We start from the raw sequence: 14,614 nt of genomic DNA on the forward strand, positions 1-14,614 counted from the left end.
TCTCGGCCATTTCCGGTTAGCTCATCCCGCATAGATTGATTTGATTGCGAGCAGTGTCAGAGACTCAGAGTTAAGAGACGGTGACGGTGACGGTGATGGTGACGGTCGAAGTCACCTGGACAGTCGCCCTGTCATGACACGACCCTTTTCAGACTTCTGCACTGGCAAAAGCAAGCACCGGAACAGCGAGCGACCATTCTCCGAAGAGGGCCAAGATTCGATCGGTCGTCCTTGCGTAACGGCGATTTGACGGGATGGAAACGGTGAACTTGTGGGGACGGGGCGAGGAATCCTTGAGGGAGACAAGGGAACAAGGGAGAGCCCGGGATGGCGTACGTAAGCTGACTGGCCGCCACTCACAGTCACTTGAGTAGGGTAGTCTTACTATGCAAACCTTTCCCCTCTAGGCAGCGGTTGTATCTTTGTTGTAGCATGGATCCCTGGGTGTGGAATCGGCCTGAATCAACGTCCAGCATTCACCATTCATCCTTCGCTCCTTCCTTCCCAAGTTGTGCCAGCGCCTTGCTTAGTGTCAGCCAGGATGTGCGCTAGCACGACGGGGATCGTGGAGCTCAGGCAGATCAGGATGCCACCCACAAGGCTTTGATGCTCAGTCCCACTTCCTATTTCGATTTTATTATTAGGTCACCACAATTGTAACGATGATCTGGCCCAAGTGTTGCACTGAACCAACCAGGGGTTGCGTTGCATGCGACTGGATGCTCACCCCTGTGTCAGGCTCACCCCCAGGCCGAGCTAGAGCTCCGGTGCATATTGCTGCAGTCATCCATGGATCCGCTTTGTGTTTGATATACATATCCCTCCTTCCCTCTCTTGCCGCGCCTTCCTCTGCTATATTATACTGACTCCGACTTCCAACTCTCCAACTCCCGCTCTACCCAACTCAACCCAACCTAACCTCACTATCAACATAACACCATCACGATTCTATGACCTACTACCCACAACAAGGAGCCTTTGTCGGCTCGCAATGGCCCCAGAACAATCAGCCATCCGCCTTCCAGCAGTTCCTCTATGCCTTCCCACGGCCCAGGCTGAGCGGCCGCATCAGCAAGCCTCGCAGTGCAGGGAATAGCCCTTCGGCGGGCAGGAGGAGGACAACCACCATGCATAGCACGCCTACGTACCGGCAGCTCCCCGCCCAGGACCAAGCCCATTTGAACGCAGCGCTCCTGGCGTCCATGAACCGAAGACGAGCTCGGCCGATGAGCTGGCACCCCGCGTTGACCCAGCAGGAGTACGCAACGCCGCAGTACTACCCGCCGAACATGGATGCGTACAACTTTGCGGACATGCAGCCTCAGCAAGCGCAGGCAATTATGGGTGGATTTGACGATACGATATTGCAACAATTCGCTAGCACTGGCATGCAGCAGGACATGGCTTTCCCTCAGCTCCCTCAAGAGTCGTTCTTGCAATCCCAGCCTCAGGTCGACAGTGCATTCTGGGATCAGACTGGGATGGGAGTATCCCCATTCGCGCCATCAAACGACTGGCCCTTGGATATGACATCGATCAACCAGAGCGTTCCGTCGGTAGGAGCACCTCCCTCCAACTACGACAGCGTGTCATCACCAGGGCCCGCGACGCCTGACTTCCTTCCAATTCAGCAATTCGGCGACGACGCAGACCCGGTAGCTCTAGAGAAGCCCGAGCCGGAAGATGAACTAGTTGGAATGGGCCTCTACAACACCCCCGACGCCACCGATGGACTGGTGTACGGAATGAACGGCAAGGGACTGAAGCTGGAAGAGACCTTTACCCCGTCCGCCCAAAATGACGACGATGACGACGATGAGGAGGAGGATCAGCAAGAGCCGGAGCAAGACTCCAACGATCAGCAGCAGCCCCCGCAACCGACCAAGCCAGCCGAGAGCATGCTGAACAAGTCGTTTTTCTTCGAAAACGACGATGATATCGATCAGCCTACCATGGCGCGCCACTCCTTCAATTTCCCCACCAACAACTTTCCTACTACGTCATGCATGAATTACGGATACGGATGGATATGATTTGTTTCGATCGCATAGCGCGGAGTTTTGTCAGTTTACAAGCATATTTAGCATAGCATAGCTCGGGCATTTGGGTGATACCTTATTATCATCATGTACTCATAGAGCAAAGAACAAATGAAGATGTCAGAAACAAACAAACAACCAACGTCATGATTCTTCCAGTAAAGAATGGAAACCGACAAAAGAACGGAGAAATCTTCCGACACCCAGAGCCTAGAGCAGGAAAACAAGCTAAACCGCAACAAGTCCGGGCGGAAAATTGATTCCCCGCACATATAAAAAATCCGTCGCAGCACTTTTATACATCCCAGTCAACCACCAATATACCCATCAAAAACCAAAATAAACACTAGATAAAGCCATGGCGAAAGTCATCTTTACCCCCTGGAAAACCCCCTCCGACCTCCTCTCCGTCCGCTCCCAATTCTACCCGCCGCCCGGCTACGAAGGGCCTGATCTGCGCGCGCGGGCTTGCGCAGTCGTACGTACCCAGTCTTTACCCCTTGCTCCTCCAGTTAAAAAGGCTTGTTTGATGATAAATATACTAACTGGGTAAAGGTCTCCGCCTGGAAACTCCGCGGCACCCTCCCACACCCCATCGAAGCAACCGCGCTGCTAACAGACGCAATCCTGAACGACGATGGCGCCCGGAACTCGGTCTTTGCAATAAGGGCCACGTATGCGGCTGCATTCTGCAGGTAAATTTCTCCCTTAACTTCTCCTATCTCGCTCCGCAGTACGTTAACTGGAAATGTAGGTTCGTGACGGGGCTCGTGGACAGCAAGCTCGGCGCGCGCCGGAGCATGTTCTCGCGCGCTGCGGAGCTGGGATTACCGGCTTCGTTTGTGGAACTTAGGCATGAGGCGACGCATCGCGAGTTGCCGAGTTTGGTTGTGCTCCGGCAGGCGGTGGGGCGGAGTTTGGAGTGGCTGTGGGGGTTTTATTGGGGGTCGCTCTCTAGTTCTTTGGCTGCGGGAGTTGGTGGTGGTTTGAGCTTTGGGCTTGGGGCTGGGGTTGAGGGAGTGCTTAGGGGTGCTCTGGAGGAGGCGGAGGCTTTGCTTGGTGAGAAGAGTGGGAAGGAGGACGGTGGCAATGGGGATGGGGATGGGCCGCCGAGGAAGAAGAGGCGGGTTCAGAGGGAGCTGGCGGGTGTTGCGGGGAGGGTTGTGGGGGTTCTGAAGAGTGAGGGTGAGGGTGAGAGTGAACGCCCAGAGCAGGAGCAGGAGCAGGAGCAAGCGCAGGGTGATGTTGAGATTCCAAGCGAAAACAGGCCCGCGAAGGTCCTTGCGCGGCTTATGCTCAGAGACGGAGTCCTGGTACCATCCGGACGACGGTAAGTCCTCCATTCCATTCCATCCCCTTCATCCTTTTCAAGGGCCGGTACTGACATGCCATGCCCAGACTGAACGACACAACCCCCCTCACAAATACAATAACCGCATGGACGCCCTTCATCCATCTCCTCACAGACGGCTCCCCCTCATTCCTAGGCACACTAACAGAGAGCATGGCGGACGCCCTCGCATTCCCATCTTTATCAATCACATCAAAGCCAGACTCAGACCGCAAATCCGATCCCACCTTAGAAGCCATCTACACATGGCTCGAGCACATCCTGCACAGCGCGCAATTCGAGCTCCAGCGGCGATTTATCTCGCTCGCCTATATCCAAGCTGTATGCGAGAGCGCGGAGGGCAGTTGCTGGACTGCATTGTTGAAGGAGAGGATTGAGAAGGGTGTGAAGAGTAAAGGGAAAGGGAAGAAGGGGAAGAAGAGCGATGCATTGCCTACGCTTTCATCCAATGGATCCGGATCCAAATCTGGAGAATCGTCAAATGGCAACTACGAAGACGAAGACATGAAGACGCTCAGCAAGTTCGGCTGGACAATGGCCGAGACGGCAACGTCAAGTTGGGACAGCCGAGCAGTGGCTGTGGCCTAGGCCCTCTCGTTTTCTCTTCATCTGTACAATACCATTGATGTTACATCTACACCATCTATGCACTGAACATTACAACCCAAACCCAAGCATAACCAACAGAACCGGGACTCGGACAGTTGGACGCGAGATGAAGGAACTTAGGGCGAAGGGCTTGCAGCAGGCGGTCAAATCACTGGCCGGACGCATCAAGCGATGCCGGTTGTTAAACGGCGCGATGCAATGTGGGCTGAATTAGTGGAATGTCTGGACAAGATGCCTCGACCCCCGGCCATGCTCTCACCCACCCGCTTTTGATTACTGGATGTACTACCCGTCCGGATAAGAGGTGATCGTTTTTATACATCTCCTTGGGAGGTAATAGAACTCGTGCTGATGTGCTAGGCGAAGGTGTAAGATGGCTGATATTGTATCTATGGATAGATAGTATAGCTCAAATGCGTTCCAAGGCTTTTTTCTGTGTCATCCTAAACAGGGCTATACTTTCCAACGAGTCAACAGTTGGATCTATAGAGTAGGATGCAATGATGCGCACCTGAAGAGGTTTTAATAGCCAGTACTCATGGTCTCATGTTGAGGAATAAAGAATGTATAGACATCGAAGTGATTAACATTAAGATCTAGCGAACATGAGCTCAGCCAGCAAGATAGAAGTAAATTACTTTGATATACAGGTATAGTACAGTCTAAGACCATAAACAACAGATCTACCACGGCAAGACCATGACACCACCCAGGATGGCCGCGACAGCCCAGATGCCCATAACAGTGCCAACGCCCTCCCACACCGAGTTCCCGGTCAGCCTCCCAGCAGCATTGCTCGGGCTCTCGCTCGCGTCGGCAGCAGCTTCGGCAGACTTGCTCTCCTCGGCGACCTTCTCAAAATCGGTCTCATGATGCAGGATCGTGATGACGGGCGCCCAATAGATACCCGTGAGGTACCGGCGCTCGTAGGCGTCGAGAGTTGTCGACATCGTGATCGCGTGCGTGGCGGTCGGCGTGGAAAGCGTGACGGTGGTGGTGCCGCTGACGATTTCGGTCGTCGTCTCGCCGCGGTAGGTGTCGACGAAGGTGCGTGTGTATGGGAAGACGGTGGTGTCGTAGTCCTCGTAGTCGTATTCGGTTTGGATGTTGCATCCGGTGGTGGGTTTGTAGTCTTCGACGACGGAGTAGCAGGCGCCGTCTTGGTCGGCGGTCATGTGTCTGGATAGGGCGGGGATGTTAGTTTAGGTGCTTGTATAGATCGGAGTGCAGGGATCAAGGGGAAGGCATACTCAGGACAGCAAAGCGCCATGGTCTGCTTCGGCTCAAGCGCGGTCATCAGGACAGAGACCGGGTCCTCGTAGGTGTAGTAGTCCTCATCGTCGTAGTCATAGTCCTCGTAGTCGTAGTCCTCGTACTCATCGTAGTCATCGCCATAGGGTGTCGGGACGGGAGTCCTCGTGCTGGTCGTAGTAGTAGTGGTCGTGGGGACCAAGAGACCGGACGAAGTCAGGACGCTGCTTGCATCGCGCGCCGCCATGCCGACCGTCTTCCAGCCCTTGGGGCAGTAGAGACCGGGAGAGTAGTACTGGCCATAGCCGTACCAATCGTCGCCGTACAGGAAGCTTTGAGTCGGTTCAGCGGTTGTGGTAGGGACACAATCCGTGTACTCGACCGTGGCCGTGCATTGGGCAGAGTACCACACAAAGTAACCATAGTCCGAATCGCTGGTGGCCAGTGCGAGCTGGTCGGACGCAGTGCATGTTGGGGGAGGAGTGAAGGTGGTGGTGATGGGGCCCAGGTTGGAGTAGGTGTAGATGCCCCCAGAGACGGAAACGTTCATGCCACCCATTTTGAAGCGAGCGTGAGGTCAAGCAAGGAGCGTGGGTTGGGGAAATGAAAGAGCGACGTTTGCCCAGCAATCAATGGGGAAAGCTCTTCTTTTAAAAGCTTTCTATCAGTTTACAGGCAGGCACCACTGGCAGCATTGCTACCTGCCTAGACTCAAAGAAGCTCAAGCAATCTCGCTTAACAGTCTTGGCAGGGACCAGATCCAGTGGAACGCCAATCGCCGGTCCACTGAGAGAGCCTCCAGCGGATTAGCTGCGACTTAGGGCTGCTGTCTAGTCCCTATCAGGGCATATCTCCTGGCCTGGGCAATTTCAGTTCCTTGGACCCTGGCCGCAAATGGTGCCCGAGTGTGGGCGTTCTGGTCCATGAGCCTCCGGAGAGCTTCCGATCAGCCCCTGAATCCTCACTGCCGCTATATCCGGGTGTTCTTATGTAACGTAGTACGCACTGAAGATGTCTCAGACGGCTGGCCGGGTAATCCCGCAGATGATCCATGTTGATCATCACGAACCTCATCTCTGCGAGAAGTTTCCTCCGTCAATTGCTCTTGAAAATCCAAGAGTTCTGCCGTTATGAAGCCTGGCGCCACTGGACAGTCACTAGTCACTTCCATGGATAGGCGCGTGACAGCAGACTGGAAAAAGGGCGTAGAGACACGGTGTATATGTCGTTTTGGATTCTATTGCAATTAGCTACCAGGTCAATTCTAGCAAGAGAACCTCCGAGACGCTGTGAAAAGTGAGAAGCTGGATATTTCGTGCCTCCCCGGGCGGGTCTCCAGGTACTTAATTGCCGGGGGGGATGCCAGGCGCCATCCATCCTATTCATCCCCTCCAACCCCCACGACACAAGGCCATGAGCGGCGGCTGGAGACTTGCTCCCATAGGAAGACTTGCTCTTGTACGTCTTAGTAGCGCGGCGGCTCCACGATAAAGGGGGCAGGCGATCTTTGCGAGATTCCCATTTGCACCTCGTCATCCTGCCTCCTTGCCAGCTCCTCCATTTCGCTGCTTCAGTTCCATGGCCGAGTTCATCAATCAGGACATCTAACACCCCGAGCCCGATGTGGAGGATCTCGAGGAAGATACGCCAAGCGGATATCATCCAACGATCATTGGGGACAGCTTCTGCGGTGGCCGGTACACCGTTGTCCACAAGCTTGGGTTTGGCGGCTATTCCACCATCTGGCTTGCTCGCGACCACCGGACCGAACGCTATGTATCACTCAAGATCCTGGTCCCTTCCAAATCACAAGATAGTCAGGAGGGTACGATTCTCGAGCGGCTTGCCAATAGCGCCTTGAAGCATCCCGGCCGACGTTTCATCCCGCCCTTGCTCGATCAGTTCTTCTTTGAGGGGCCCAACGGGCAGCATTGGTGCTTGGTCGGGGAGCCTGCAGGGTGCAGCATCGCGCATTCCAAAGAGAATAGCACCAACTACACGTTTCCGCTGGATGCTGCGAGGTCTCTCGCTGCTCTGCTGATTATGGGCTGGTCTTATTTGCATGCGAATGACGTTTGCCATGGAGGTAGAGTGGACATCTGAATCCTCCCGACTCTTTGCTCAATCTAGACTAACACATACAACAGATCTCCATCTGCACAACTTCCTCCTCCGTCTTCCTAATTTAGACCATCTACGGCAACGCAAATCTACGACCGGTTCAGCAACCCCTTCGAAATCCCCATCCGGCGCATGGACGGGAAACCTACCACGCCCCATGCGCCACGATATGTCACTCACTCTCTGGTCTGGAACATGCCTTCAAACGAGCTCCAGAGCCCTGAAGTTCTCATCACCGACTACGGGACATCGGTTATTGCGTCGCAGACCGCTTCTCCAACCTTCACACGCCAGCCCTGTATGGTCCACCGGAAGACTTTTTCAAAAAAACCATCACCATGGCTGCGGACATATGGACTCTGATGTCATCTTATATGAGGTACTGGGTGAGCGCCCACTATTTGAAACATTTGCATGGGACCCCGACGACATTCTTGGCGAGATGATAAACGTCCTTGGCCAGCCACCGCAAGAGTGGTGGAAGGCTTGGGCAAATCGGCATAAGTTCTTTAACCAGGATGGCTTGTGGATCACCAACTTCGCGCGCATCAACACGCCCCAATTCCGACACCTCCATCAGCGCATGTGGGATATGGGCCGAGGTGAGACTCCTGATTCGTGCGAGTGGGATGTTGCCGGTGGCGAGCCCAAAGCACTCGAGGATCTGCTCCGAGCCATGATGTCGTTCGAACCTGGGGAAAGACCAACGGCTGAGCAACTCCTTGCCTCGAAGTATATGGTCAAGTAGGCATTGTCGGCGTGGGACAGGCAGTTGAAGCGAGAGGGCTGAGCTGGAATCACCGTATCGTATGTGTTTGGCAACCACCCACCATTTCGTCGGAGTCTAGTCTGGCCGCAACAATCCCCCTGCAGGCGGGGGCGCGTGAAGGCGAAGCTCAACCGCAACACCATTTCTACCCAGAATTAAATGGAGATATAAGCGCTGTCCATGCCTATACTTGGCATTCTGCTGTCCCCAACCGCAAGCTGTCGTTGTTCCCGCTCGTCGATGAAAATCGGCACCGGCTGATTATGCTAGGTAGGGTGATTCAACCTTGCGAAAGTAATATCCCGCTGGCCGATCATCACATACTCCGAGTGGACCGAGCTGGTATATTGGCAAGGTATGGTAGCAGCCACGGGACATCTCGAACGAATATGGAAGCAGCATCATTCAGCAATGTACCGTATCTCCCTGTCCTCGACCTTAACAGCACCACTCTGCGTAGCGTTAGGCAAAGATGGCCAAATGACTTCTAGTCGGTAGGGTACGGCATTGACGTCGACGCCGTGAGCGACCTCCTGTTTCTGGGGCGGCCTAATCAATCCACCAGCAATACTCAGAACCATGCACCCTAGCCCACGAGACCACCGCCCAAGTAGATTGTCCCAGCATAAACCTAAATAGGCAATCTACAAGGCTACGGACGGACCAAAACGACCCTGCACCCTCGTGGCAGGCCAGAGCAAGCGCCGTGGCGCGCGCCCAGACTCCCAGCCTCGTATCCTTCAGCCACGATGCAGAGCAGAATCAACTTATTGGATCCTATCTTTATATGTGATTGTTGGCAGCCGCCACTCCAGTGGAAGCTGCAGGATACGCGCGCTGGTTTCTTGTTCCTTGGGTCTATAGACTATGTGCGATAGGGGCCGGGGATCAGGAGCAGGGCGCATGTTCTCGGTATATATGGTGAAATCGGCGTTCTTCATACCCTGAAGACTTTCTTTCCTAAGAATATATAGATTCTGCTGGGGCGACTGCGATGCAGACAATGGCGATGCTGCTTCGGTCGCTGCTTCTGCTTCTTGCGGGGGCTCGTATAATAGGTGCGACTTTGGCGAAGCGAGGGGTGCAGACGGACCTGTCTGGGGGGTTCTGTCGGAACTTCAAGTTTGGTGGTATGCGTGCCTTAAATTATTGATGCCTGTCCAATGCATTGAGAAAAGATTAACATTGACTATGGTATGTTCTTGTTTAGCAACCATCGCCGACAACGTTCTGTATATGACCGGTCTCAGCGGCGCTCAGCTTTCAGCAGATAACGATACGTCAAGTATACAACGCTCATTCTTCTGATAGCTAGGGTAGGTAGTTTCTTTCTTGCTAACACTTTCTTCGTCTTACAGACAATTATCTCGTGACTCTAGATCTTTCTGCCAAGGTCAACCTACGCGAGCCGGCAAACTACAAACTCAGCCTGATACCCCCGGAAGCCCCAACGGCGAACGGCCAAGCATTCTGGTCAAACCATGAGAACACAACATTGTTCAGCTACGGCGGACGCGGACCATGTGGGACATGGGGATGGATAGACGAGCGGCTCTGGGCGTACGAGATCGCAGAGGGCGAATGGCAGGTGCGGCAGACGAATGGAACGCCCGCGCGGCTGGTTGCTGGTGGTATAACCCCGTCACTTCTTAAGTACAATTCCGAGTTAAATCTATGGTACTAACCACTCTGATGCACCATCTAGCATACGTCAACGTCCCCGAACTCCAAGCCTCGTACTGGCTCGGCGGATACCAGAGCAGCGAGACGACGTCTTCTATCTTTGATGCCACGAAGAGATACGCCAGCGGAATGGTCCAGTTTAACACGACGACCGGGGAGTTTAAGCTTCTCGAGGCCCCGTTCACATCTGTCCAGGAGGGGGCGCTCGTATACATACCTGCTGGAGAACAAGGGGTTTTGATCTGTATTGGCGGCGAGGTACCATCAGTCCAAGATGGGATCAATGCCCAGCTGATGCCGGTTTATCTTCCCCTTCCCTTATTGTTTAGGATCTCGCAGCGTGCAATCTAACTTGGTCTACAGAACCCATGGACTTCCATTCAAGTCTACGACATCGCCGGGGGGCACTGGTATAACCAAAGCACAACCGGCACCATCACACCTCGCACACAATTCTGCGCAGCAGCCGTCCACGAACCAGGCTCATCCTCTTTCCAGATTTACGTTATCAGTGGCGCGGATCTGATGACGCACACAATCATTAAGGGAGTGTTCGTCCCTCTCCCTATGGAATACTCACTCAGCTCCCTAACAAATTACTCTCGACAGGTCTTATCTCAGTATTCCGTCCTTCACATGGTACACCGCAGCCGGGCTGACAAAAGGCCGTATGACACACACCTGCCTAAACCAGAACTACGGACGTCAAATCTTCATCCTCGGCGGGCGTCAAGCGTGGGCTGATATCGGGGACGCTGAGGCAGGATGCTACAAAGACGCGGCGTTCGTATACGATGCCCAGAGTGAAATTGTGCTAAGGGAGTATAATCCGTCTCTGAGCGGGTACGTGATTCCAGAGGAAACGAAGGAGGATCTGAAGGCACACCAGAGCCCGGAAAGATGGGCGGATGAGAAACTACGGGTGCTTTTCACGGACCTGATGAATAAAACTGCGTCAGAGGCTGCCGATGAGGTTAGTATGTCTGAGATGCCTGCGGAACGGCCAGGGGAGAGTTCTGGCAGTGGCGATGACTCCGATGCACCCAGCACAGCTGCTATAGCAGGGGGCGTAGTCGGTGGCGTTGCAGGTGTCGTTATTGTTGTCGCTCTTATCTACTTATTTATTCGTCGACGAAGGAAGCAGAGGGATGAAGACGCGGATGTTGTTTCGGAGCTGGCTGGCAAGAACCCTAGCACTAGTACCAGAGCTAGGGCTAGGCTGAGTGAGTTGGGGACAGGGGAGAGCGAGATGCGATTTGTGCATGAGTTGGATTCAGGGAATGGGGATGTGTCTCGAGGTGGACAGTGAATTTTTGAATGCAATGCAACTGCTTTCAATATAAAAGACACTTTACGTTAATGCCTTTAGCAAGTTCCGAGACCTCATTAATATCTGAACCTGGAGCCCTGAAGAGAGACCTGAAACCGTGGAATCATACCTTTTCTATATCCTGATCCGTAGCTGCCTATTGATACTTATTACTGGACAAGTTTAGGTGGTTGTATTCCCTCGCTTAGCGGTTGACTCAGTGGGTAAGGTATCTCTCTAGGTCTGAATTCAAGGTACCTAATCTACCTGAGTAACTTACCCATGGGTGCCCAGGCCACAAAGAAACAGACAAAGGAAAGAAGCTGACAAACCACGACCAGACGCACATCAATCATTCCCATAATGATGTCTTCCCTCCCAGCTTCCTTTGAATTCCCCACCAATACCATATAGTTCTACCAAGATTCCCGGCATGGGACCTGGAGCCCTGCCCCCATTAAATACCATACCATGGCTCCTCCATCTCCATCTCCACCCCCCTCACCATCTTCACGGCCCTCCAACAAAAAGCCATCACCCACCAAGTCTCCATCACTGCCCGATTCTCCGGCCTCTCCTCCTTCACCTTCTACCCCGCAATCCAACCCCTCTCACACACCCTCCACGTCCCCATCTCCGCCATAAACCTCACCTTCTCAGCATACCTGATAATTGCCGGCCTCCTCCCCGCCACGATCCTCTCCTTCATCACCTACACAGCAGCAAACCTAGGTATCGCGGCGCAGAAGAGGTACGCGGCTCTTGTGGTCCTGCGCTGTATGTAGAGCGCCGGGGCGTCGGGGATCTGACGACGCCTGCTGAGCGGCCCCAGGGCGGGTATGGTATGTTGGGGTTTTGCTGACGTTTACGAATGCCGCGCCGGCCCTGGCGCCGGTTACTGCGGGGGCGGTTGTGCGGGGTGTTGGATGGTGTTGCAGTGGGTTTTTTGGGTTCTGGGGGTTGTGTCGGGTGTTAATTTACTTGCCCTCGTGCTGTTCTTTCCGGAGCCGTGTGGGAATATTGTCGGGGATGGAAGTGGGAATCCGCGCTCGAGGGTTAATATGTCGATATACTATATGTACAGGAACCGCAAGCACGGTAATGCGGTCGTGGCCGTGGATGAGACGGGGCCAGGGGCGTCAGAAATGCCCAGGGCCGGCACCGGCACCTTCCGCTTGAAGAACCTGATCCCAAATCCTATCTCCTGCCTACGAATCCTGCGAGACAAAGCCACCTTCATCATGATCGTCGTCGGCAGCATCCAGTACGCCATCTTCAGCGCCCTGGGTACCTCGCTCTCAACAAGTATGGCAACAGCACATTCTCCAGAGAGTCTAACCTCAGGACTGACGTTCCTCCCCGACGGAATCGGCGGACTCCTCGCTGCATTTTTAACGGGAAGACTGATGGACCATGACTTCCAAGTTAGCGTCGTTCCCATCATGTCCCGGTTCACCCACAGTACTATCTAACGGTACACACGAAAGCCCCCCGGCCAGTGTCATGCATATGCCCACCTTCCCCCTCGAAAAGGCACGCCTGCGCTCGATTCTCACCTTCCTCATCACATCTTCTATCGCAACACTCGCCTACGCCTAGTTTGTCGACGTCCGTAGCCACATCGTCATCCCACTAACTATGCAGTTCCTCACGGGCGGATCCCAGGTCGTGATGTTCGTTATCTGCGGGACACTGCTTACAGATATCAATGTGGATTGTGGCGCTACGGCGCAGGCAAGCTATAATATTGTGCGCTGTGCGGTTGCGGCGGGGGCGGTTGCGCTGCTGGAGCCTCTTGTAAGAGGAATTGGCATTTGGTGGTGTTTTAGCTTGTATATTGCGCTCAACATGGTTTGTTTGCCGCTTTTGTGGGTTTTGGGGGTGAGGGGGGTGGAGTGGAGGGGGGAGAGGGCGAGGGCGAGGGCGATGGTGCAGGGGCAGGAGGAGGGGGAGCAGCAGATGCAGGAGGTCTAGGCGCAACGGAAATGCGTATGGAAAATCTAACCTGATTGGTGAAACAGTCGGTTGCCTCGCAGGGCATGTATGGTATGCCAGTTTATGAGCGCTGTGAATGGAAGCCACTGCAGACAACCTGATTGCGCGGCTGCAACCATATGGATAGCCCTAATTAACTCCAGCTTCAGCTTCGAAGGCCTCGTACACTTTGGGGAATTTGCCGACAAGGCGTTGCATCTCAGCCATTGCCCTATATCTCCACGGTCAGAAATCATTTCCTCACTTGGAGCGTATTGTACTATACCATTTCATATCTCTATACTTGATCTCATCCGGAAAAAGAGCAGACCAAAGGAGGTCATAGCGACTACCATACCACAGAATAAACAAGTTAGCATACCACAAAATTCAATATGATAGATCAAACAACACCCGTCATCACACTTACATAGCGTAAAGCGCATTCCGAGCATCACAATCCTCCCTCGGTTCCGAAACCCCCATGACCTTCTTATACGCGTCAAAGTAGGGCATACCCATCTTATACCGCTCCGCCCGCCAAACACCCAGCTCGACTTCATTGTGGCCCCAGAATACGCAGGAGTCAAAGATGACCACCTTTTCCGGATTATCCTTTTCCGGCATTGCATTCCCGCCCATAAATCCGAGTGGATCAGACACGGCTTTATCGTGCTTCCACCTGTCTCAAGCGGCCGAAGGAGCCGCGGTATAACCTTGGAATAGAGCGCATCTCTAAGCTCATCGAGTTTCCGATCTTGTCCATGTGAAATTTCCTCATGCTCGAACATCCGCCTCATCGCCTGCGCAAACCACCCCTCCCAGCTATCCTGCCATGTATTATCATTCGGCAAATAAGCCAGATGCGTGGGGACATGGAAGCCGTATTTCCCCTTTGTGGGATGGAATTTGGTGGGTGGGTATGTGGCTGAGGGCACCTTGCAGAAGTACGACTTGACGCTACCTTCTTCGTCCAGGACGTCGATCCGCAGCGTTTGGACCCAGGCGCTGTGTCTGGAGGGGGTGTTTGAGAGGATGCGCTTGTGTGGGGGAGGACTGGTGGCTTTTAGCTAGGGGTACCGGTACCCAGTACGTGACCTGGGGGAATAGGCAGTTTATTCACCAAAAGCAAGATTGGCATCGAGTGCATCGGGTTGCATATCGGGGGGGTGGTATTTCAGTGGCCATTGCGGGTTTTCGTGCTCTTTTAGCACGGCGATGGCAGAGACGGAAGGCAGCACTGAGGATTATGAATGAGGGAAGGAACGCTGACCGTCAAGTCAATCTATAAGAACCAGAGATAGAGCATGATACGAGAAAGGAGGGATAAGAAACCAAAATTGGCGGTTGCTTTCTATTTGTTTGCCTTTATGATCTGAGATTGGGCGTAGGTATACCTTTGGCTCCGGGGCTCGAACTCTCCAAAACAGCTCTGATTTGGGGCTGGCAGAGTATGGTACAATAGAACCATGATTACCTCACCAGATCCTACGGAAGTAGTCTTATTC

The 14,614-nt window shown here is 53.7% G+C and overlaps 6 protein-coding genes across 6 annotated transcripts; 4 read left to right on the top strand and 2 right to left on the bottom strand.

Moving 5' to 3' along the window:
* Nucleotides 1-349: 349 nt before the first annotated feature.
* On the top strand, nucleotides 350-2,171 carry BDW74DRAFT_153465 (uncharacterized protein). Its single transcript, XM_073724530.1, has one exon. It carries the CDS (start codon nucleotides 951-953, stop codon nucleotides 2,031-2,033), a length of 1,083 nt encoding a protein of 360 aa, XP_073583488.1. The 5' UTR covers nucleotides 350-950; the 3' UTR covers nucleotides 2,034-2,171.
* A 213-nt stretch (nucleotides 2,172-2,384) lies between these two features.
* BDW74DRAFT_185359 (rRNA-processing protein LAS1) lies at nucleotides 2,385-4,417 on the top strand. Its single transcript, XM_073731031.1, has 4 exons — nucleotides 2,385-2,517; nucleotides 2,595-2,734; nucleotides 2,794-3,369; nucleotides 3,438-4,417. The coding sequence occupies exons 1-4, from the start codon at nucleotides 2,398-2,400 to the stop codon at nucleotides 3,976-3,978; spliced, it is 1,377 nt and encodes a 458-aa protein (XP_073583489.1). The 5' UTR covers nucleotides 2,385-2,397; the 3' UTR covers nucleotides 3,979-4,417.
* Nucleotides 4,418-4,497: 80 nt separating this feature from the next.
* On the bottom strand, nucleotides 4,498-5,859 carry BDW74DRAFT_153468 (uncharacterized protein). Its single transcript, XM_073724531.1, has 2 exons — nucleotides 5,250-5,859; nucleotides 4,498-5,178 (listed from the first exon to the last, which is right to left on the bottom strand). The coding sequence occupies exons 1-2, from the start codon at nucleotides 5,807-5,809 to the stop codon at nucleotides 4,683-4,685; spliced, it is 1,056 nt and encodes a 351-aa protein (XP_073583490.1). The 5' UTR covers nucleotides 5,810-5,859; the 3' UTR covers nucleotides 4,498-4,682.
* Nucleotides 5,860-6,663: 804 nt separating this feature from the next.
* Nucleotides 6,664-8,119, top strand: BDW74DRAFT_178339 (kinase-like domain-containing protein; the record flags this gene model as incomplete). The annotated part of the gene is made up of 3 exons (XM_073729174.1): nucleotides 6,664-6,708; nucleotides 6,868-7,336; nucleotides 7,398-8,119. 3 exons carry the CDS (start codon nucleotides 6,664-6,666, stop codon nucleotides 8,117-8,119), a joined length of 1,236 nt encoding a protein of 411 aa, XP_073583491.1.
* Nucleotides 8,120-9,143: 1,024 nt separating this feature from the next.
* On the top strand, nucleotides 9,144-11,132 carry BDW74DRAFT_168005 (uncharacterized protein; the record flags this gene model as incomplete). The annotated part of the gene is made up of 7 exons (XM_073726761.1): nucleotides 9,144-9,270; nucleotides 9,351-9,425; nucleotides 9,499-9,663; nucleotides 9,795-10,123; nucleotides 10,187-10,374; nucleotides 10,433-10,800; nucleotides 10,831-11,132. 7 exons carry the CDS (start codon nucleotides 9,144-9,146, stop codon nucleotides 11,130-11,132), a joined length of 1,554 nt encoding a protein of 517 aa, XP_073583492.1.
* Nucleotides 11,133-13,256: 2,124 nt separating this feature from the next.
* On the bottom strand, nucleotides 13,257-13,733 carry BDW74DRAFT_178341 (uncharacterized protein; the record flags this gene model as incomplete). Its single annotated transcript, XM_073729175.1, has 3 exons — nucleotides 13,257-13,338; nucleotides 13,393-13,455; nucleotides 13,537-13,733. 3 exons carry the CDS (start codon nucleotides 13,731-13,733, stop codon nucleotides 13,257-13,259), a joined length of 342 nt encoding a protein of 113 aa, XP_073583493.1.
* Between the last annotated feature and the right edge of the window lie 881 nt (nucleotides 13,734-14,614).

This window comes from Aspergillus multicolor (assembly GCF_047715735.1).
Source record: "Aspergillus multicolor strain CBS 133.54 unplaced genomic scaffold BDW74scaffold_13, whole genome shotgun sequence".
NCBI classification, from domain to species: Eukaryota; Fungi; Ascomycota; class Eurotiomycetes; order Eurotiales; family Aspergillaceae; genus Aspergillus; species Aspergillus multicolor.